The sequence below is a fragment of the Equus asinus genome, chromosome 22 (genome assembly GCF_041296235.1).
Source record: "Equus asinus isolate D_3611 breed Donkey chromosome 22, EquAss-T2T_v2, whole genome shotgun sequence".
In the NCBI taxonomy this organism is placed as follows: domain Eukaryota; kingdom Metazoa; phylum Chordata; class Mammalia; order Perissodactyla; family Equidae; genus Equus; species Equus asinus.
Window position 1 is genome coordinate 40,047,758 of NC_091811.1, and position 24,200 is coordinate 40,071,957.

At 36.7% G+C, this 24,200-nt stretch overlaps 1 protein-coding gene across 2 annotated transcripts in view; it reads right to left on the reverse strand.

The window, feature by feature from the left end:
• Nucleotides 1-2,127: 2,127 nt before the first annotated feature.
• Nucleotides 2,128-24,200, reverse strand: part of AMN1 (antagonist of mitotic exit network 1 homolog) — a 51,179-nt gene continuing 29,106 nt past the window's right edge. For both annotated transcript variants that reach the window (XM_014866010.3, XM_014866009.3), the window contains exons 4-7: nucleotides 22,979-23,196; nucleotides 22,604-22,660; nucleotides 16,745-16,856; nucleotides 2,128-2,457 (exon numbers count right to left, since the gene is read on the reverse strand). In XM_014866010.3, the coding sequence (XP_014721496.1) occupies nucleotides 2,384-2,457; nucleotides 16,745-16,856; nucleotides 22,604-22,660; nucleotides 22,979-23,196 (461 nt within the window). In that variant the 3' untranslated portion in view covers nucleotides 2,128-2,383. The remainder of the gene's footprint in view (nucleotides 2,458-16,744; nucleotides 16,857-22,603; nucleotides 22,661-22,978; nucleotides 23,197-24,200) is intronic.

Sequence of the window (24,200 nt, forward strand, 5' to 3'; positions counted from 1 at the left end):
TTCCCCTTTAATTCTTTCCTTGTCCATTTACTCAAATATTGGGATGCTTATTATGTGTCAGAACTGTCTAGGCACTGGGGATACAGCAGTGAAAAAAAAGACAAAAATTTCCATCTTCATGAAGCTTATATTCTGGGGCGAGAAGACAGCTAATAAATAAAATGGCTGTCAGATGGGGATGGATGGCAAGGAGAAAAATAAAGAGGTCAGGGTGAGAGGGATAGGTGGGGTAGGGAATGAGGTGCTGAGATTTTAAACAGGGTGGTAAGAAATAGCTAATACAACCAGCAACATTAAAAAAAAGGCAAGATCAAACTGCAAACTGCTTTAGGAAGATAAAGCCTTTATAGATCCTAAAAAGCTGATAATCTTGAAACTAGTTTCCCAAAAAGGGGGAAAAGCTATTGACTTGGTTAGATGTTCAATATTACATTTTACTGAACTTGCCTTCAGAAAAATGTCATAGGTGGAACTATGGCCTTACCCATTTTACACACATATATGTATGTACCACCTTTGCAGAGGCAATGTATATATCCACACTATAAACATACCACATTTATAAAGTAAGTAATAGTGAGGACAAGAAATAGAGTTGAATATGTAAACCCTCCCTCTAAACATGCACAAGAAACTTACCATATCATACTCTCCTAGTTTTTCCCTACATCAGAATTAAAATAGGAAATCTTTATGAAAGTCACACTGAGACAGGCGCACAGCACAAGGAATATGCTGAATTTGGGGCAGTTCAAGCACAGTATACTTCAGAGAATTTTGTGATTGTAGAAGAGTAATACATTTCATTTGAAAACTAAGACCTGCGCTGTTTATTTCACAATGTGAAGACCAACAGAGCTGCCGGATACAACCTCTGTAATGATACTTTGTATTTACTAATTCTTACACATTCTTGAATGCAGTGGTTTTTGTTTTTTGGATTTTTTTTGGTGAGGAAGATTGCCGCTGAGCTAACATCTGTTGCCAATCGTCCTCTTTTTTTCTCCCCAAAGCCCCAGTACATAGCTGTGTATCCTAGTTGTAGGTCATTCTAGCTCCCCTATGTGGGATGCCACCTCAGCGTGGCTTGATGAGTGGTGTGTAGGTCCATGCCCAGGATCCGAACTGGTGAACCCTGGGCCACCAACGTGGAGTGCACCAACTTAACTATTTGGTCAAGGGGCTGGCCCCTGAAAGCAAGTTTTAAGGAAGAAACTTCATAGATGTATTTGGGAAAAATAGCCGTAAAAATCAATGAAATAAGTGGCTGGGCAAGGGCCTCAGAAACATTCATGTGCTGCATTGCTGAGGTGTATGATGTCATGGATCATGACATTAAACTATTATATTTTTTTGTTTCATTGAAATATTAAATTCTGTGAAGAATTTGCAGGCCTGATGTTCAGCTTTGCTTTTGGCCCATGTGTGACCAGGGAACCAGGCAAAGAAAGGGTTACTGAGGACCTGATCAACAACTAACATGGGCTTTCAGATAGGAAGAAACTGTGCGTGCTGTGAAACAAGTTCTGTGAAACCGATGTTCCTGTTTTGCGGATGTTGCTATCTTGCAGAGAAACTTAGACCTTTGCAGCAAGACCCTGCAAAATGTCCCAACTCCAAGCATCCTAAAGTTAAATTCATTAGCATCCTTAAATTCTCCTCCTCTGGGAGGGTCCGGACAGCCACTTTCAGATCATGAGATGTATGAGGAGCATGCACCCTGAATAAACACGGTTGTTACACAGTCGTTACAAATAAACCTGTTATCCTCTGCTCTCCTGTGTATAAAGTCTCCATAGGCACTGAGCTCCGGGAGACACTGCTTTTGGGAGATATCCCTGGTGGGCTCCATGGCTCATGCGAGCAATAAATCTTTTCTTCACCTACTTCTGCTTTGGTTGTGCATTTCGACTCTGCACTGACCAAGAGACGAACCCACTGAGTTCGGTTCCAAACGGGTATTTAAATACTTCAGGTAGGTATGACCCAGGAAATCGCTAGGGAGGTAATTATGCTTTTAGAAATAACCTTACTTAGAATTCTCCTAATGTTTATCCATATTGGTAAATTTCTCTTATAACAGCTCAAATATCTAGGTAGGAGAGGGAAATCTCCAGGGAAAACAGGCAATTTGAAACTTTGTTATTTAAGAAACAAACACAATACCTCACCCCCACTCCAAATACATCAGAGGGCATGCTAGGATTACCATTTCAAAAACAATCACCCATTAGACAAACACAGAATAACAGCACTATTAAAATGTTTAAGAGTCTGGTTAACTTCAAAGCACAAACCATATTATTGGAAAGCCAGTGTCTAAGACCACTGTTTCCTGGGCCAGTAGCATGACGATCACAGCTTTCAAGAGCTTCAATAAGCATCAATAAACAGTCCACGTCACTTGCTTTAGTTTGTTTGGGCCTACTAATTGCTCCAAGACTTCTCGTGAATGATCTATAAAAGAAGGCAATGACAATACATTAATTCACAGTAATCAAAGATATTTCATGTGTCCTACTGTATAAACTGGGGATGAGGATAACTATTATATCTCATAGAGTATTTAAAGGATTAAATGAAATGATATATTAAGAAGAGTATGCAACTAAAAATACATTTAATTAATGGTGACCCTCCTTATTATTAGCTGCAGTGCACATATCATAGTAATACTTTTTGAAAAACAGCCATTTATTGTTTCTCTGTAATTTCATCTTAATTTCACCAACCACAGAGTAATAGTGTAATTTCACCATTAACCTGTTTCTCAGGGTCCTGGCAGGAAATAGATGATGCACTGAAGTGAGGTGTTTGAACAGGGTTTAATGAAGTGACTATTTATAAAGGAGTGAGCAAGATTAAGAAAGCTGACAGGTGTGGTAAAGCACCTTGGGAAGTTGCAACATGCCCAAAACGGTTAGGGGAGGGAGCAGTTACTAGAATAGGACAACCTGACCTGTAGTTGAACATTTTTCCATGTCATATGATACTATTATAAAGCATGATTTTATATATAATTATATATAATATAATTATATATATTAATATATAATATATGAATTCATTGTAATTTAACAAATTTACATTATCCAACATCCAGATGGTTTTCAATTATTCAGTGTACAGTAGCAACTTTAATATTGTTTACAGCTCTTTTGCAAAGTCAGTTTTATAATGTCTTTGAAAAATATGAATTAAAGCAAAACTGCTAAAATTTTATTACCTTAAGAATTATTCAGAAGTTTAACAAACTTGTTCCATAGATACAACCTATGTTGTAGGTACAATATATCTCTAACCTAGTCATGGAAATTTTCTAGTTTAGTGGTTTTCTTAGGCTCACAATTTCATAAATCAGTAGAAAAAAAAGTGGGCCCAACATATTGTCACTAAACTTTATTTTAAGCAAAACAAAAATAAGCCAAAATACCAAGGTTTAGGGCAAGAAAGAGAATCAGAGAGTATATGGAAACAAGAAGTTATTATAGTTGTGAAAATAAAGGTTTACATCAGCAAATTAAAAAAGAGCAGCTAGTAAGATAAATGCAGTTTTATTCATTGTAATAGAAATATCATCAGTTATTATAGAGGTAATCTATTATACAGGAAATCTAGATTAAAGACATTTCAAATAGGTTGAAAGTAAGAGGATGGACAAAGATAGATCACGCAAACAGCAACTATAATAAAGTGGGGAAGGCAGGAACATTTCCCAACCCATTCTATGAGGCCAGTATTACCCTGACACGAAAGCCAGACAAAGACACCACACACACACAAACCAACAGACCAATACCTCAAAAATCCTCAATAAAACACTAGCAAACCAAATCCAGCAAAAAGAATGCTATGCCATATGCCATGATCAACTGGGATTTATCCCAGGAATGCAAGATTAGTTTAACATCTGAAAATCAATTAATGTCATACACTGTATTAGTTTCCTATTGCTGCTGTAATAAATTGCCACAGCCTCAATGGCTTAAAACAACACGAATTTATTGTCATACAGTTTTGGAGGCCAGAATTCCAAAATGGGTCTCATGGGGCTAAAATCAGGCATTAGCAGGTCAGCATTTTTTGGAGGCTCTAGGTGAGAATCCACCTCCTGACTTTTCCAGCTTCTAGAGAGCACCACACTCCTTGTATTGCCCCATACTCAACGTGAGCAACAGTGGACAGAGTCCTTCTCATGCTGCCATCTCTTTGGTTCTCCTTCTGCCTCCCTCGTCCACTTTTAAGGACTCTTATGATTACATTGGGCCCACCTGGATAATCTAGGATAATCTCTTTATTTTTAAAGGTCAACATACTCATAGGTTCTGGGCATTAGAACATGAACATCTTGAGGTGGGGCGTTATTCTGCCTATCGCATACACGATATCAAAGGAATACAGGACAAAAACCACATGATCATCTCAATAGATACAGAAAAGGCATTTGACAAAACTCAACATGATAAAAACACCCATGATAAAAACGTTCAACAAACTAGGGGTAGAAGGCAACTTCCTCAACCTGATAAAGGGCATCTACGAAAAATCCACAGCAAACATCATCCTTAATGGTAAAAGACTATATGTTTTCCCCCTAAGATCAGGAACAAGACAAGGATGGCTGCTCTTGCTGCTTCTGTTCAACATTGCACTGGAGGTTCCAGCAACAGAAATTAGGGGAGAAAAAGAAATAAAAGGCATGCACGTTGGAAAGAAAGAAGTAAAATTATTTTTATTTGTAGATTATGTAATACGGTATATAGAATATCCAGTAAAGAATCCACTAATATCCACTAAGAATCCACTAAAAAGTTAGAACTAATAAACAAGTTTAGCAAGGTTTCAGGGTACAAGATCAATATATAGTGTTGTGCTGCATAATGACGTTTCAGTCAACAAAGACCACATACACAACAGTGGTCCCGTAAGATTAGTACCATATAGCCGAGGTGTGTCATAGGCTATGCCATCCAGGTTTAGGTAAGTACACTCTATGTTTTTTGCACAATGATGAAATTGTCTAACAACACATTTCTCAGAACATATCCCTGTCATTAAGTGACACATGACTGTACAAAAATCAGATATATTTCTTAATGCTAGCAATGAATAATCCAAAAATAAAATTAAGAAAGCAATTCCAGGGGCTGGACCCGTGGCCGAGTGGTTGGGTTCATGTGCTCTGCTTTGGTGGCCGAGGGTTTCACCGGTTCGGATCCTGGGAGTGGACCTAGCACTGCTCATCAGGCCATGGTGAGGTGGCATCCCACATGCCACAACTGGAAGGACCCACAACTAAAATAAACAACTATGAACTGGGGGGCTTTGGGGAGAGGAAGGAAAAATAAATAAATAATTAAAAAAAGGAGAAAATTCTACTTACATTACCATCAAAAAGAACAAAACACTTAGGAATAAATTTAACAAAAGAAGTGAAAAACTTATACTCTCAAAATTACAAAACATTATTAAAAGAAATTAAAGATCTACTAAATGGAAAGACATTCATGTTCATAGATCAGAAGACTTAATATTAAGATGACAGTACTCCCCAAATTGATCTACGATTCAATGCAATCCCTACCAAAATTTCAGCTGGTCTTTTTTTTTTTTTTTGAGCAATTGATAAGATGATCCTAATATTTACATGGGAATTCAAGGGACCTGGAATAGCCAATACAATTTTGAAAAAGAACAAAATGAGAAACTTATACTTCCCAATTTCATTTTAGCTGGTGTTTCTGGAATTATTTTGGCATTTTTACTAGTTATGACTATGTTATCAAACATTATATACAATTACTTGTTTTCAGACTATATTTGTGTCACTCTTCTGTAGGAATTTATTATTGCAAATAAATAGGAAGATACTTTTCCCTCCAATAGTAAGCACACAATCTACTTTTAGGTAATTTTAAAATTTTCATGCTAGATGGCAGTATTACACTACTCAAAGTTCTCCTCAGGCAGCTTTTTCCTGTGAAAATTCATTTAGGACTGTGGGTTTGAATAGCAGGCATATTCAATGCCTGTGAGTTTATTATGCTATGAGGAGAAACTGCGGGGTCTCTGTTTCAGGTTCCCTTGCCAGAACACTCTACAGAAACTGTAGGAGAGGAAAACGAATTTTCTCTCTACCCTTCTGAGTTCTTGGTTGAGACCCCCTGTAATAAGAGAATAATGAGAGAAAAACTGTCGACATAAATAGTCGATAATTATTCTATAGTAAAGAAAAGAGAGTTTTTTATTCGAGCCAAACTGAAGATGATAGCCCGGGGGTCACAGCCTTTGCCAGGGAAGAAAGCACTAGAGAATAGTGATTTTCAGCAGTTATTTGCCATTTCAAAACAAAGATACATACACCAAGCATGACAGGGGTACATTCCTTCAAGGGTTCAAGGAGATGTTCATTACAGATTAGCACATACACAGTGGGTCAACATGACCCTGGCATCATGGGAAGGGAGACTTATCTTAGTATTGGCATCACAAGAAGGGAGGTATTAATTCTTATCTTCAAAGAGTACATTCTTTACTTTAGGGTAATGATTAAAGCAGATGTACAATGTATGTTTGACAGGCTGTAAGTCAGCCTTCTTTGGTTCAAATAAAATTCAAGCCAAACCAGAATGACTTCCCCATATACTTCAATATAAAAATTTTCTTATTTCAAAACAAACATGTTTCTTAACATGAACACCTCACGTATACATTGGGGAAACCCAGGAAAAATGAGTAAACTCCTTGAGATGGCCCAAGCCTCCACCTTAAACACTATCTTCAGCTAAAGACAAAAGAAAGATGTGGGGGGGTGGGGGGGGGTGGGGCAGTTATGGGAGGCTACCAGGGAAAGCACGGTAAACAAGGGTAGGTTTGCTCTACAGATTTAAGCCAGTGCCTTCTCCACTGATAAGATTCTCTTATGATTTAGTCATCCTTCTCTTCCTAGTACAGAGAGGGAGACATTTACAGAGGGAGACACTTTATAAATGGAGATTTCTTTTATAAATATCAACTTCCCTTACAAAAGGGTCACTTCCACTCTGCTTTCAGCGCTTCTCCAGTATCTGCTGTTTCTCAAAAATAATCAGCTCAAAATAATCTTTATAACAAAGAGGCATACTTTTGGGTGGTATATTCTACTACTCTTCAAAACATGCACTCTTAGGACTGAAAAAGACCCAAAAGGTCATTTATACAAATCACACTACTGATACTTGATGTCACTCTCCTATTTCCTTCTCTTTTCTAGTCAATTAAACCACTTGACACCAAAGGCTCAGGAAGTGCTTTATTGGGGAAAGAATTAGACTATGGATCAGGTGACTTAGATTTTTACTTCCAGTTCTATCAAGTGTCTCTAAGACCAGGGGTGAGCAACTTAAATTCACTGTATGTCTCTTCCCTCATCTTTAAAACAAAGAAGTTGTACAGATGACTTCTAAGGAACTTTTCATCATCTCTCTAGAAATCTATGACTAATATAGATGGAGAACCTTTTGAAAGAGATTCATGACAGGGGCTTTTGGAGCACGAAGAAAAAGAAACTATGGGGGCTGGCCCCGTGGCCGAGTGGTTACGTTCACCCGCTCTGCTTCAGTGGCCCAGGGTTTCACTGGTTGGGATCCTGGGCACGGACATGGCACTGCTCATCAAGCCATGCTGAGGCGGCATCCCACATGCCACAACTAGAAGGACTCACAACTAAAACTACACAACTATGTACTGGGGGGCTTTAAGCAAAAATAAAATCTTAAAAAAAATTTACATGCCACAACTAGAAGGGCCTATAACTAAAACTATACAACTATGTACCAGGGGGCTTTACGGAGAAAAAGGAAAAATAAAATCTTAAAAAAAAAATTTATATGCCACAACTAGAAGGGCCCACAACTATGTGCCAGGGGGGAATTTGGGGAGAAAAAGCAAAAAAAAAAAAAAAAAAAAAAAAAGATTGGCAACAGTTGGTAGCTCAGGTGCCAATCTTTAAAAAAAAATTTATATGTTAAAAAAAAGAAATTATGGGAAACATTAACAAACTTTTTTCCAAATGATCAAGGAAAATAAATTTAGACATTTTGTAGAATAACACTATGAAAAAAGAGGCTGGGCACATTTTTATTAAACAATAATCAAGGTTCTAATGCCTTATTACAGTGTCTGGCATAAAGAAATTCTGTCATGCTGGATTAGTAATGAATGAATAAATAATGATGAAGAAACAGAATAATACAGGATTTAGAACATGAAGAATATGAAATTAAAAAAAGAGTTGTCCTTGCAAGGAATCAGCTTTAATTATAGGGAAACTCTGAAGCCAACCACTTAGGTCTTAAAATACTTTGGTTTTGGCTCTTTGTGGTAGATCTTGACATATTTATTCCCCAGGAATCTGAGTAAACAGCTTGCTTGTAAAGTAATCAGGTTGAAAGGAATCCTCCGATATCACGAAAATTCGAGTCAATTCAAGTACAAGTGGCAGATTTCCTGCCAGGTTTTCCTGCCTTTCAATGTAAACGTAAGGAGTCTAGGGCTGTCTAATTGCTTCATTGCCCTTCTAAAATCCAAACCTTCATGCCTGCGAATACTGTGAAATATGTTTAGACAATTATGAGAAACTGAAGTGCACGTCCATTGTAGGGGATTAACACAAGTGTGTGAGTTGTACCTACTGATCATCATTGCAGACATAATTGATTTAAAGGGAATTTAATAAGTTGAAAAATTATTTTTCTGCTTCCATAACATGTATGATTTATTATATATATATATATATTTTTTTTTTTTTTCCTTTTTCTCCCCAAAGCCCCCAAGTACATAGTTGTGTATTTTTAGTTGTGAGTCCTTCTGGTTGTGGCATGTGGGACGCCGCCTCAGCATGGCTTGATGAGCAGTGCCATGTCCACGCCCAGGATCCGAACTGGCAAAATCCTAGGCCACGGAAGCAGAACGCACGAACTTAACCACTCGGCCACGGGGCCGGCCCCTGATTTACAATATTTTAAATAACAGCTTAATCTTTTTGTCTCCTCTGAAGAAATAAAATCAGAATGCTTCTAACAGTTTCAAGACCTAGTTTATAATGTGGAGTTCTTTTTATAGTCTGACCGTAAAGTGAAGAAATTTTATAAATACTTAAGAAATATAGTAAAGATAAACCTATTAATTTAGGGAATCTGAACAGTAACTACAGGGGACACTGCCAATTTGGTGGTCAGGCTGCTTTGAGGATAACAGAATATTAGAATTGCACAAAAATATGTACATATATATATTCTTTTTATAGAATATAAATTGCACTCTCTTATATAGTCATATTAGCCATCACATGAATACATAAACAAGAGGAAACATGTTACATAAGGTGTCATGAAAGAAGAGATAACTGTCATTTATCAGGAAAAAAGTTATTTGTCTTCTTTGGAGAAAAAAGAAAGTAAAAATTAAATACAAGGTGGATATATTAGCCCACTTTATTTTCACTCAATGATGATAGCAAAAATATACAACAGTAGCAGTGCTGACAGGAAAGGAGGAAGAACAGAGATGATCTGGGTAGTTGAAAAACTTCAGCTTTTTTCTCTTTAAGAATATGTATTGATAAAAGCTATTAGGTATGTGCTCATTATCAGATCTCCCAATTTTATGACTGATAATTATATGTAAGGGAGAGTCGAGGTTCATAAAAGTCGAGCTAGTCAGTGTTTTGGAGAGATGCCAGGAGACCAGGGATCGGTGCCCATTTCCCTATATCTTGAGATTTTAGTTTAGTCTTGGCACTATTATTAACAACTGTGTCATGAGGGGCAAATAACATTTCAATATCTCACTTTCCTATTCTGTGAAATCAGGGATCAGAAATGTAATATATAAAGTATTCTGTGCTAAAAAAAATTTGGGAAATACTTGGGTAAAAAAGTTAAACAAATTTCTTGGATACAGTATTTCTCAGAGCCTTTGATAAATTAACATTCATTATAGTGGTATGGGGGGCAGAGCAAAGAACAAGATATGACCACAAGGTGGCAGCAGGACACAACGAGCTTTATCTGGGCAGCGCTTAGATAGGTTTGCATGCGAGGCAAGGCCCTTAGAACATGAGACCTTACAAAGGCAAGGCTTTACAAAGGGGTGTGGGGAAGGGAGGGGGACACTACTCAGAAAGGGATCAGGGTAAGGGAACTCCCAGAGGACTGAGGAGAGGGTTTGTGTGTCATGATGTTGCTCAGCAACAAGATAGGGAGTCTCTGGGCCAGAGAGCTCCAAAGCGCAAGAGTGGCTTGGGCTCTTTATAGCCCTGGGTTTTATTTTATCTATGGGTAATAAATGTTGAGGGCAGTTTTTCAGGGTATGCAAAGCAGGCTGGCTCTAGATGGCTAAAAATCTGCTTATTTAGGTTATATTTAAAACAAATGGATGAGTGAAAATTTGAATTTGGTGCCAGTGGGCTTTTAACAGTCCCAGTCTTCTGTGAAGAAACAAACACTACAGGGCCAATATATAGAGGCCATCTTTGGCTCATTTATATAACAGTAATACCATTGGTAAATGATGAACCAGGTGATCTTCCAGTTAAAAATATTGTTATTCTATCCCAAATATTTTGAACTCCTGCCATTTCCATGTCTACTTCCACCACTTCCAGCAGCTACATGAAAATATAAGGAGTGATTTGAAAGGGATGTTGTGTTCTTGCTCTAAATGCTGAAGGTAACTGATAATTTTTCTTTACTGTGAGGCAATGCTTCTCAAAGTGTGGTACACAGATCCTACAGTGCAAAGTCTTTTCAGGGTTGTGAGCTAAACTAGTCACTTTATTCACGGAGCAATACTTTTAACAGAAAGAATGACTGACAATCTAAGGTTATTCAGACTTGGATGCTTGGCACACTATTTCCTGAAAAAGAGCAAAATGAGCCTGTCATTTCAAAGAAAACAAATGATAGAGTTTTTTGCCAATGATAAAATTTTAACTTTCAAGTGAATTTTGGAAAATTTGTAGCTGCCACTGTGACCTCGAAAGCTCCCCAGTACCCTTCTGATGAGATCAGTGGGGATATTAACAAATGTTTTTTTTTTGTATAATGAATGTGTTGACATTTGAAAAATCTATATAATTCAGAGAATCAATATTTTCCAAACTGCCAAGGCATGATGTTACAAAATCACATATGGGTAAAAGATCCATTCGAAATGCAGGACAGACCAATGGATTGTAATGTAAGTGTATAAAAATTTCATTGATATGTTTTCAACTTCACATGCAACTAACCTTTAAGAAATTACCACTTGCTGAGTTTGGGGTAATAGCAAAGAAGAGTGTCCACAATGGTCTGAATGAAAATACTCCTCTTTTTTCCATGTAATAGGTTTATTATTTTTAAAAAATGAATAAATCTATTAAAAATTTCTCAGCTTTAATTTAATTTTTAATTTAATAAATATAACCCATATAAACAAAAACTCTTTGGGATCCTCAATTTTTAAGAGTGTAAATGGGTCTTAAGATCCATTTGAAAAATGCTGACAAAGTATTATCTTAATTACTAAAAATTACAAATGGTTATTTTATCTCCTCACTGATATAAGGATACAAAGAAAAGCCATAGAATTTGTTCTTAAACATAACGAGGGGATGCGAAATCTAAGAGTCTTCTTGAGTTACATTTCTATCATATATCTTTTAGAGAGAAGACAAAACCAAAATACTAGAGAGAAGGAGAAAAACATGGGTTTAACGTGCACACAGAGGTCAACATCATCAGAACATTATTTCTTACTAAGAATAAACCATGGGACAAATTTTGTTTCCAGATGAACACAACTGTTTACCAACTTGTGAGGACCACTGCTGTCAGAGGAAGCTGGTTCTGTTTTGGGACTCTTTATTTTTACATACAGTCATCCCCGCATAAAGACGTTTTGGTCAATGATGGACAACAGACTGCACATACACCGGTGATCCTAAAAGATTAGTATACAGCCTAGGTGTGTAGGAGGCTATAGCATCTAGGTTTGTGTAAGTACACTCTGACGCTCGCACAATGATGAAATCGTCTAACGATGCATTTCTCAAACGTATCCCTATTGTTAAGCGATGCATGACTATACTGTTAGTTACATAGAAAAGAGTCTATGTGACAACTATTCTCCATCCAGCCATGCCCTAGAAATGCATATGTTCCAGGTCTATTTAAATAAGGAAGCTAAACAGACCCTTTCCACTGGCAAATACCATTAGCATGTTTACAAGGAGGTCTGGTTTAGGCAATCGTTCCCTCGGTGATCCTGAGTTGAATGGGGTGAGCATAGGCTGGATGATCGCTCTTTCTGTTCTAATACCAAAAAGGATTGAACTACAGAGTCACCAACTTCCCTAAACTCGGGAAGAAATGGTCCATATTCACTGCTAAGAAAGTAAACTGTATGTCCATAATCTGACTAATATTTATCAAAGGTATTACAGAATATTACAGGCTGAATAATCTAATAATCCCAGAAATACTCTAGAGAGTACAGGCAAATAGCTTTATTTGATCAAGTTTCTAAACACATTAATCTGGAAGTCTGCTGAATAAGAATTCTCTGAAGTAGGGAATTGCTACGTAAGTCTGTAAGTATTAGGAATCAGTCTAGGTTTTTGTATTATGACCTTGGAATAAATCAGAATATTTTAAAAAGTATTTTTTTCTTTTTCTGTAGAAAGGGAAGTAATCTTTAAGTGACCACAGGCATGAATGGCTTTACTGACTAATTGAGGTATTTTTAATGTTGCCATCATAATCATCATTTTGTTTGTGATTAAAAACGTTTCTAAATATGTCATGACGTTCTATAATGGTACTTTAATTCGTATGTTGAACAAGCATGGCTTTTAAGGTACAACGTTAATATCAACTCTATTTTTGTTCCTTTTGTCCCTCCAGAACTGTTCATTGAGGGATCATTCTCCCCCAGCTTCTGGATGGACATTTAGGTAATAGTATGATGTTCTAATGATTCCTACCATAGACTGGCCAACTACATTTTAAGATGCAAAATATCCAGTCCCCCCCGTGCAGCTATCCCTCTGGGATGGCTCTCCCTCCCGCCACGCCCACATCTGGCCTATGGACATTTACACATCTTCAAATTCTAGGAGTTGAGGCTGATTTAATGCAGCAGCAACCTTTCCTTCACTCCTACTGTCAGCAGCTAACAAACGGCCACCCGGCAACTTCAGGGGACACCTATCAGGCCTGAGGGGTCCCACTGAAGGTCCTCTCATTGGACTCTGGGTGAAAGGTGAAACAGCAGCACTATCCCAAGAAGTCCTCACCAAAATCCTCTCTCAACAGTCACCATCTCAACCCCTTTCAAACTTTTTTGTGGACAATGGGTTTCCAGGGTTGTGAAAGAGGTTCTCAGATATTTCCTTGGAAAATTTGCATCTCTGGCATTTCTCTCACTTTAGAATTTTATACCTACTGTATCCAGCTGCCTTCGTTGAAATTTCCAAATTAATCTCTTATTAAAGTAGCTATATTATATAGAATATAGTTATTTTTACTTTTATGATCTAGAATAAATTATACATCTTTATTGATTATCTTCTATAAATATAACACTATAGTAGATATGAAAGACAAAAAAAAAAAGAATAACATGCCATAATCCCTGTCCTTTAAGATCTTAGAGTTGAGTTTGTAAGGCCAGGATTTTGAGTCATTATGTGGATGGGGAAAAATTTAGTGGTATCAAGCCTCCCCAGCTTCTGGAGTCATACTGGGAAGGCATTTCTCTTGAATCCACCAACTAATAATATATCTTTGATTACCAGTGATCTCACTACTTATTTATTTCAAAAGACTCCTGGTTTGAAAATTAGATTAACCCATCCAACATATTTTCCAGACTTGAAATTGTTGGTATATGCCAGTCTTCTCTATATTAATACAGGCACATTTAAGCATTTTAATATTGGTCTTGCTGTATTCAAATAAGTTTTTGTTTGAACCTTCTAAAGATTTCATTACCCATAAGGTCTTTGATAACTGTTTGAAGCAGTTTGCCTATGGATATGTTTTCTTGGTTGACTGTACACATTTTTTCTGATTTGACTTCTATTAAAAGTAGAGGGAAAATGTCAATTTAATTATTTCCAAATGGTAACCAGAAAGATAATCAACATAAAATTAGCAAAGGTTGATTTCATAACATGCTGTCCAGCCAAGTTATCCTGAGACAAATATAAGAGAACATTAAAATAGTACTATTTCAGCTAAGGTTCCAAGACTAGAAGTACCAGCTATTCTCATTCTAAAATGAGATACCAGACCACCTATATACATGACTCGCAAATGCTTGGCTGAAAACTGATTTTGGAATACATGGCACCTCATCCATTCAATGATATGAAAGTGTTAAAGTGGGAAAGATGGGGAGTTGGAAATTTCTTTGAAGATAGTTGTGATTTGAGGGCTAGAGGTGCTTGCTCTTCCCCTCATGCCTAGTGGCAGGGGGCTCTAAGAAGATCAGTTGGAGAGTGTGATATGTCCCACGGACCTTGGGGGACACTGTACACTAATATCAGACCCACACCTAAGAATACTAAAAGGTAGGAGGCTATGGTGAGGGTCCATGCAGCTGAAGTTGAGAAAGACCTGTACTCTCATTGTCTGAAGTATGTATTTCCTGTGACAGACGTGGATTGGCATGGGGTTGCCTTATATTTTGCTCATGAAAGAAACCTGGATGGGCTAGGAAACTTCAACAGAGAGAGACTGAAGGTGTATTTCCAGATGCCTGGGGGCAGAGGAAGAAAATGTTAGCTACAAGGCAGAAGAGACACATTGGCTTGAATCAAGAGAATTGCAGATAGGAGATATATGCAGTGATGAGGAGGGTAGGAAGAAGTGGGCTCTGAAGAACCTCAGAAGTGCCTCACTTTTGAGAGCACAGCTCAGAATCAGCTCACTCACAGAGTCCAGAGTGCTGACATGGATCACAGTAGTGGTGGCCCAGTACGACTTTCCTTTCCCTTACCTCCCCTCCTACCCACCCAGTCTCACCCTGTACTGACATTGGTGGGGTCAGAAACCATATGGGCAAGGTGGGGAAGGAAGAGGAGACACATGAGATGGTAAAAACAGAGAAACTAACCATTTCTCCTTATCCACTGCGGCCTTTCCACCTACAGCAACCCTGAGCTGACTGGAGAAGCAAAAGGCTTCACCTTGCTCTTGTTTGGAGTGTTACATGGGTCTAAGACATTTTAATTACTGAAATGAGAGGGTTTCAGTGATATGAAATGACAAGACTTTTAACTACCGGAGAATGATAAGAAAAGTCAATGGCACATGTCTGAGATTTCATCTGGCTTTGGGAAAAATTAGCCCCTTTAGAGCAGATTTGTATTTAAAATAATGTGAGGAAAACAGAGTCACCTTATGAGTATCACTTGCTTGTTCAATGTATTGATTAAATGCACACATAGCTCAGTAGGTAGATTTACACACTTTTAAGTTGGTATTCTGAAAAGATCTATTGTCAAAGGTTGCTGTTACTACATTTAACATATTTTAGTCTCCTCCACCTTATCATAAAAGCCTACTTAGAATACAACTTTCTGCCTTGTTTGGACCAGAGAGCCTCCGCTTGCCTTCTCACAACCCCCAGAATAGTGTACACATGTACCAGTCCCCTGTACTCAGTCCCATGAGTTTTTCTGGTTCTAACTTATTTTCTTAAAATTATCACTAATTTTTAATAGCCAAAAATCATCCACAGGATACAAAATTCAAAAGGGTATATAATGAAGGCTTTTTCCTATTCTTGTCCCTCTACAACATTCTCTAGAGGTAACCACTCTTAACAGTTTCCAATGTCCCTTCTGGCATTAGTTTTTTGAGAAATGTCTTTGCCTAAAATAAGATTTAGTCTTCATTACAGATGTCACTGATAACCAAATATAACCAAATATAACCTAGTTCATGCTTGGTTTAGATTGGCAGTCCAAACAGAAGAAAAAACAGAAATTGTGAAAAGGACTTCTAGGAAGATAAGTCAACCTAGAGAACAACTATTTAGACTCTGATTAGAGAAATGAGCTGGAAGGACTGGGCGTAAGTACTAATTTACAAGTGAGACCCAGGTTATATTGTGGTATGGGACCCATTGCAGGGGTAATGTGAAAGGGGTGAGGTGCTGTGGTTTTGAGGGCACAGTGATATACAGTATCTTCGCTCTTATAGAAGCCAACTGGGCTGTGACTACTTTGTCCTCCTTCCCTCCTTCGGTGAACTGTCACATTAGCCTAAGAGTCCAAATTATTCTGAGTCGCAACTGCTACAGATTGATGAGATTACAATGAACAGGTCATTTAGCATATTTGATAGATGTAATATTATAAACTTATATTTTTTTACTGTCTACATAAAGCATCACGTTTAATATCATGACCACTCCCTCCGCCACCATCATTATCCTCCTCACGGTTAACATTTATTGAGCATTTACCATCACCACCACCACCACTACCATGATCATCATGACTAATATTTACTGAGCCCTTACTAAGTGGAGGCACCCTATAAAGTGTCATCAGATAATCATCATAATCAAATTATGAGGTAGGTACTGTCATTATACCCAATTTACAGATGAGGAAACTGAATAATGGAATCGGCTGAGTAATTTACTCAAGGTCACATAGTTATTAAAAGATGAAACCAGGATTTGAACCCAAGCAGTCTCTCATACTAACCTGTTATCAGGGGGCATCCATGGAAGAGTAATATGCGTATCTGAGGACAGCAAGTAAGGACAGCTTCTACAGCCTCATCAGTCAGGTTCACACAATGTCCCATATGAATCTCCTATTGAAAAATAAAGAAAGGATAATCAAAAGAAAAAATCTATAATAACAAGTCTACAGCAGTATGAAAAAGGTTGGGAAATACTGATACAAAAAGAACCAAATATCTACTTGCAAGAAAAACTATAGAAAGGACCAACGTAAGCCTGCAATAATTTGGAAGGTATAGTAGCTTTAAAAGTTAAATGCCCAACCATTTTATAAAGTAATTTGACAATACCTATTATAGCTGAAGATGAGTATACCCTAGAACTTAGCAACTCTAGCTGCAGATGTCTACTATATAGAGAGAAACTCTTGTACATGTGGACATGGAAACAATTTATAAATATGCCCATTGCAATATTATTTCTAACAGTAAAGAAGCGGAGACTGGGTAAATAACTGGTGGTTCATTAATATAATGCAATAAGATAAAACAGTTAAAATAAAAAATATCTACTTGTGTTAATAGACCTAAATCTCAAACATAATGTTAGTTCACACACTTTGGAAAACAATATGGTAGTATCTCATAAAGCTAAGTGCATACTTACTACACGACCCAGCGATTCCATTCCTAGGTGTTTACCCAAGAAAAAGGAAAATGTATGTCTACACAAAGCCTTGTACACAAACATCCATAGTAGTATTCATAATAGTCCAAAATTGGAACAACTCAAATGTCCATCAAATGGTGAACATATGAACAAACTGTGTCATACCCAGACTATGGAATACTACTCAGCAAAAGAAAAAAGGAATGAAATATTAACACATACAACAACATGGGTGAATCTCAAAAACATTATGTTGACTGAAACAGGTAAAAGAAAAACCAAAGACTATACACTGCATGATCCCATCTATATAAAATTTTAGAAAAGGCAAAACTATAATGACGAAGTAGATGAGTGGTTGCCTGGGGGGAGGCCACAGTAGGGGATTGACTGCGAAGGGATGGGAAAAATGTTTTTGGGTTGATGGAAAGGTTCTATATTTAATTGTGGTGGTAATTACAAGGCTGTATAATAATTACCAAAATTCATCAAACTGTACACTTAAAATGGGTGAATTTTATTGTATGTAAATTATACCTCAATAAAGCTTAAAAATTAAGAACCATTATTTTGAATAAAAAAGCAAATTGCAGAAGAACACATACATTACGAAATTATTCTGTAAAATTTAAAAACATATAAGACAATACTACATCTTGTTTATGGAGAGAGAGAGAAAGACAGAGAGAGAGGGAGAGAGATGAAGTACCCAAACATACAAGGAAAGATATGTAGGCATCTTTAGAATAGTGGTTACCTCTGAAGGAAGAGAGGGGGGATCAAGGAGGAGGAAGCTTTAGCTATAATTTTTAAAAAAGAACTGAAGTAAATGCAGAAAATGTTAAAATTCAAGTAGTTGGTCCACAGATCTCTGTTATAGTACTTCCTACACTTTTCCGTGTTTGAAATATTGTATACCCTTTGTTTGATGTTCTAATTTGGAACCCTTTTGCATTGCTGGTGAGATGGTAATGGTACAGCTGCTATGGAAACAGTCTGGCGATTCCTCAAACAAGCAAACATAGAATTACCATATGATCTAGCTGTTTCACTTTTAGGTATATACACAAAAGAAGTGAAAACAGGGACTCAAACAGACATTTGTACACCTATATTCATAGCAGCAGTATTTGCAATAGCCAAAAGGTAGAAACAAATATCAATGGATGAATGGAGAAACAAAATGTGATTTGAATAGGCAAATTCATAGAGATGGAAAATAGAATAGAGGTTGCCAGAGGCTGGGGGAGGGGGTAACAGAGACCTATTATTTAAGGGGTAAAGAGTTTCAATTTCGGATGATGAAAATTTCTGGAGATGGATAGTGGTAATGGCTGCACATCAAAGTGAATGTACTTAATTCCACTGAATTGTACACTAAAAATGGTTAAAATGGTAAATTTTATGTATATTTGACCACTATAAAAAATATTTTAACAAACTGGAAGTAAGAGTCATCTAATAGTTGATGTGTACAGATGGTCCCCAATGTACGATGGTTCGACTTACAATTCTTCAACTTTATGACAGCACAAAAGCGATAGGCATTCAGTAGAAATCTTACTTCAGATTTTGAATTTTGATCTTTTCCTAGACTAGTGATATGCAGTACGATACTCTCTTGCGATGCTGGGCAGTGACAGAGAGCTACAGCTCCCGGTCAGCCACGTGATCACGAAGGTAAACAGGCGATAGCCTTACAACCATTCTGTACTTATACAACCATTCTGCTTTTTACTTCCAGTACAGTATTTAATAAATTACATGATATATTCAACACTTTATTATAAAATAGGCTTTGTGTTAGATGATTTTGACCAACTGTAGGCTAATGTAAGTGTTCTGAGCATGTTTAAGGTAGGCTAGCTAAGCTATGATGTTTTGTAGGTTAGGTGTATTAAACGCATTTTTTTTTTTTTGAGGAAGATTAGCCCTGAGCTAACTGCTGCCAACGCTCCTCTTTTCGATGAGGAAGACTGGCCCTGAGCTAACATCCATGCCCATCTTCCTCCATCTTATATGTGGGACGCCTACCACAGCATGGCTTGCCAAGCGGTGCCATGTCCACACCTGGGATCCAAACCGGCGAACCCCAGGCCACCGAAGCGGAACATGTGAATCTAACTGCTGTGCCACCGGGCCAGCCCCTTAAACGCATTTTTGAATTATGATATTTTCAATTTACAATAGGTTTATTGAGACATAATCTCATTGTAAAATGAGGAAAATCTGTGTATTTATGGTAGTATTTCTTTTCTCCAGAAAAGCTGATACTAAGTTGGTGTACATATTACAATCAATCATATCTTGGAAATAAAGGAAACCTGAGTATATTGAAAAATTCATAAAAATTGAGGCAGAAAGAATCCTATGTTATAAATTGGAAAAGGATGCAAAGAAATACAATTTGAGAACAACAGATGGAAGGAATGGTGTTCAGCTCAGGTTCCATTTAAAATATATTAAATTAAGGCATTAAAAAAAAAAGAAAACATTCAATTCTGGTTAATTTGGTTCCCGGCAAAAATTGTAAATTGACAACATAACGTTTACAGGAAACAATTTAGCAATATGAATTTAGGACCATTAAAAAAGTATTTACACCTATTGATCCACTTGTTCATTTTTGTGAGTTTCTGATACCAATGGAAGAAAAAAGTGATATGCCACCACATAGACTATTTAAAATAGCTAAAAACCAAATAATCTGAATCATCAACAATAGAAAAACGATTAAAGGAAAGAATGATACATCATATGGACAGATTTTGTTTTCTGATATGCCAACGCCCAGAACACAGCAGATATTTAATAAATATTCTTGAATAAATGAATAATTTTACACAGCAAATTAAACTTTTAATCATGAAGATTATAGAAAATTACAAGATGACTGAATATGAAGTTAAGAATGTGATAACGTTTATTGAGATAATACCATGTGTCTGGAACTATCGTAAAACCTAAGGATAAGATGATGAACAAAACGGTCCCTGCTCACTGGGAACTCAGATCAATAGAGATTTTAGGAACAATCATGACCTTTAATAAATGCTGTAACATGAGTTTGTACTAACTGTTTGTCAATCTTTAGGAGAGGTCCTTATACTTTTAACCAAATTTACTTTCAAGGTATAAACAATTTGGCAACATTAACAATTTAATTTCTCAGACTAGAACAAATTCAAAGCAATAGATTAAAACAGGGCCTTGGATAAAAGGTAGGCATACATATTGCCTGCAAGAGAAGAATCAGTTAAAAGGATGAAAAATCTTATATTTCAATTTCAGTCCGAAATTGTGGTCACAAAGATGCTATGAGCCAAAGGTTAGAGTATACTCACTCTACTTTGTTTAAGGAAGGAATCAAGTTCTAATAAATTTTAGAAAGGTTTCCATTAAAATATTTTGGCACTTAGAGAAATAAGCTTCAGAAAAATGAAAAAATGAAAAATTCAATTACATAACACTACAATCGCCAACACTTATTGGTTATTAGATTTTTTCCTAAGTTTGCTTAGGTTGGTGCTCCCAATTTTATAACACTAACGTAAATATGTAGGCATATTTCCTATCACTACATAATAACTAATTTCCTGGTGGTTTTATTAGGAAGTGATACACTAGGTTAAATGTTTGAGAACTTTACTAAAAATGATGGTGGTTATAGGATAATGTTGAAAGAATTAAACTTATAGGGCAGTAGCAAGGAGGCTGGAATACAGTCAGTGCTCAACAAATGTTAATATTTAAAACAGTAAAATTATGGAAGAGTTTATTGCCTCAACAATTAGGATGCAATTTGGAAGTTAGAACTTGCTGTAAGAAAAATATGGTGATTCCTTAATTAAAAATTTTGTAAAAATATATATGCTATTTTTATAAATACACACACATACAAGCAAGATGCAGATACATAAATATCACAAAAAATGTCTCTTCAGGCAATAATTCAAAGAGAAATATGTTGGCAAATACATGGCACTGCCATTCTATTACAATAGTTATTACTAACATTTATAATTCATTTATATCCTGGTTACTTTCAAAAAGGATTTCATGTGGCTTACTGATGAAAAGCACAGCTATATTAAAGAAGTGTTAAAAAAAAACAACAATACTATAAATCGGGAAAGGAAGACACCAAAATCCTGGGACAAAAGGCTTCTTAATATATTTAGAAACAGGTTACACGTGCCATATCAATCACTGAATCCAAAGGCTAAACACTAATTTAAGATCTTTTTAAATGGCTGTACAAAGTAGCTGTTGGGGAGGAAAAGACTTTTCTTTATCCTCTTAGGCTCTTGTTTGGGAGGTCTGTGAATTAAACTGACAAAACGCAGATTAGCAAGAGAAAAGCCAAAGTTTATTCACATAAGTGCTCACTGAGAAAGCAGCTCAAAGAAATGGCTAGAATTTAGAGTTTATATACCATCTTAATGGGGGGGGGGAAGGACACATAGAAAAACAAATGACTTCTAGGGAAGATGAAAGAGATTTTAGGTGAAAGTATAACAGTCTTATGACAGTGTCTGTTTATGCAATTTCTCATCTGACTTCCCAAGGGACAGGAGTAATCTTCCCGGGTATGGGAAGTCTTCCTTGAAGGGGTTTTGATGGCAGTTGAATTCTTTTGGAAGCCTCTGCTTTTAGGCAGTTGGGGGGAGGGGAGGGTTTAGACAAAGCCCCTTTTTGCATCTGTGGATTCTCAAACATCTTCAGCTCAAAATAATTTTTATGCCACAGCGGTATATCTTGGATCCCTTCATGGATCCAGAAAAATACAATGGCAAGAGAATAAATACAATGGCAAGAAAAATATGATGGCAAGAGAATAAGTAGTCCTGGTAGAAATATCAATCAGACATGAAAATTCTACAGAATATCACTTTACATTGATAAAGTGTCACAATCCTCATCCATAATAAGACTATCCTTAAATGTGTTAGAAATAAAACTTCTGGAAAAGAAAAGCTTTCATTGGAAGTAAAACAGGTTTTTATTTTACAGCATACTTTATCTCCTAACCTTACCAGTTTTTCTTTACTCTGAGAATAAAGAGGTGGAAGCAAAAAAAAAAAAAAAAAAGTCCATGGAAATACCTGATTGATAATAAGGCATTGGTTGTCTGTTAAATTTAAAAAATAATTTCTTAGATAATATAGAAATTTAGTTAGCATCATCTTTATAAATATTTTCAGGTTACCTCTAATATCTTGGCACAAGGTCCACTGACAAGCGCAACCACACCATTGTCAGATACCTAAGCAAGGGGAAAAAGCAACACAGTACATAAATGGAGATGACGGAAGTAAAATTTTCTAAAAATTATTAATCATTGAGTTTTATTGCTTCCCATTCAGCAAACAAATATTTTAGCCTCACATGGCTTCCACCCTTACTTAAAATAATTGAAGGGAATGTGCCAAATTATATTGCAATTATTTAAGCACTAAAGCATGAAGTGGTCAACAATTTCAACAACAACAACAAAAATTTAATTATGTTCTTCTGATGAGCCATGGAAATACATTGGGCAAACATACACAGCCTGTATATTTCAAGTCTATATTTCATTTACCTGAGTAGCTGAAAAATCAACACACTGCAAAAATGAGCAGTTTTCTCCTAATGCATGTAACGACACATCGGTAATACCTAAGCAGCCACCTAAGTCAATGATCTTTAGCAGCCGGCAATTGAGCGCAAGAGCAAGGACTCCTTCATCCGTGAGGTTGCAGCATCTTTTCAAAGTAGCTTCATGCAGGTAAGAACAAGATGATGCCACAGCTTTTATTCCTGGCAGAAAACATAATTAGGTATCAATGAGCTATACATGTACATATATGAGAAATGTGACTGATTTTCATTTTAGCATCTCCAGTACTGGTACATCTAATTCTAAGTTAGCCTTTTTCAAAGTATCCATCTGTGAGGACAGACTTATTCTCTAGTGATGTTGTCATTATTTAAAAGTCTTTTGAAATGTTTCAGGAATTCTCTAAACGGTCTGTAGTATATTCTTCAGATTATTGGCAATTATTGGCAAGCTTTTATCATTTATGAGGAGATTTGCTTTTAGGACACAGCCAAAAGTCATTCAGAATCAAATTAAGTAATTAAGTAGTAAATGATTCGCTTTTTTGTTAAAACAAACTTTTAAAATAGTAAAGTTAATTTTCTTGTGAACTCTGAAGGGAAATCAAACGTTAAATTGCGCAAATGTTTTTTTTTTTTTTTCAGGAAGGTTAGCCCTGAGCTAACTGCTGCCAACCGTCCTCTTTTTGCTGAGGAAGACTGGCCCTGAGCCAACATCCATGCCCATCTTCCTCTACTTTATATATGGGATGCCTACCACAGCATGGCTTTTGCCAAGTGGTGTGTAGGTCCGCAACTGGGATCTGAACCAGCAAACCCCAGGCTGCTAAGAAGTGGAATGTGCAAACTTAACCCCTGCACCACCGGGCCGACCCCTAAATTGCCCAAATGTTTTAAGTAACAGTTTTCACGCTTATCCTTAGGAATCATACCTGTGTCTACCCATTCTCTCTTCCCTCTTTGACTCTGCCCTTTTCTACCACCATGCTCCTTCTCTGCTAACCCGGACCAATCTTAGATTTTACTGAGGGTCAAGAAAAGAGAAGTCCTTAAATCCAATTAAACTGATGTAAATGCATGACGGAGACTGGTGCATAACGTGCCACATAAATACAGTCATGTATCACTTAATGACAGGGATACATTCTGAGAAATATGTCGTTAGGCAATTTGGTCATCATGTGAACATCATAGAGCGGACTTAC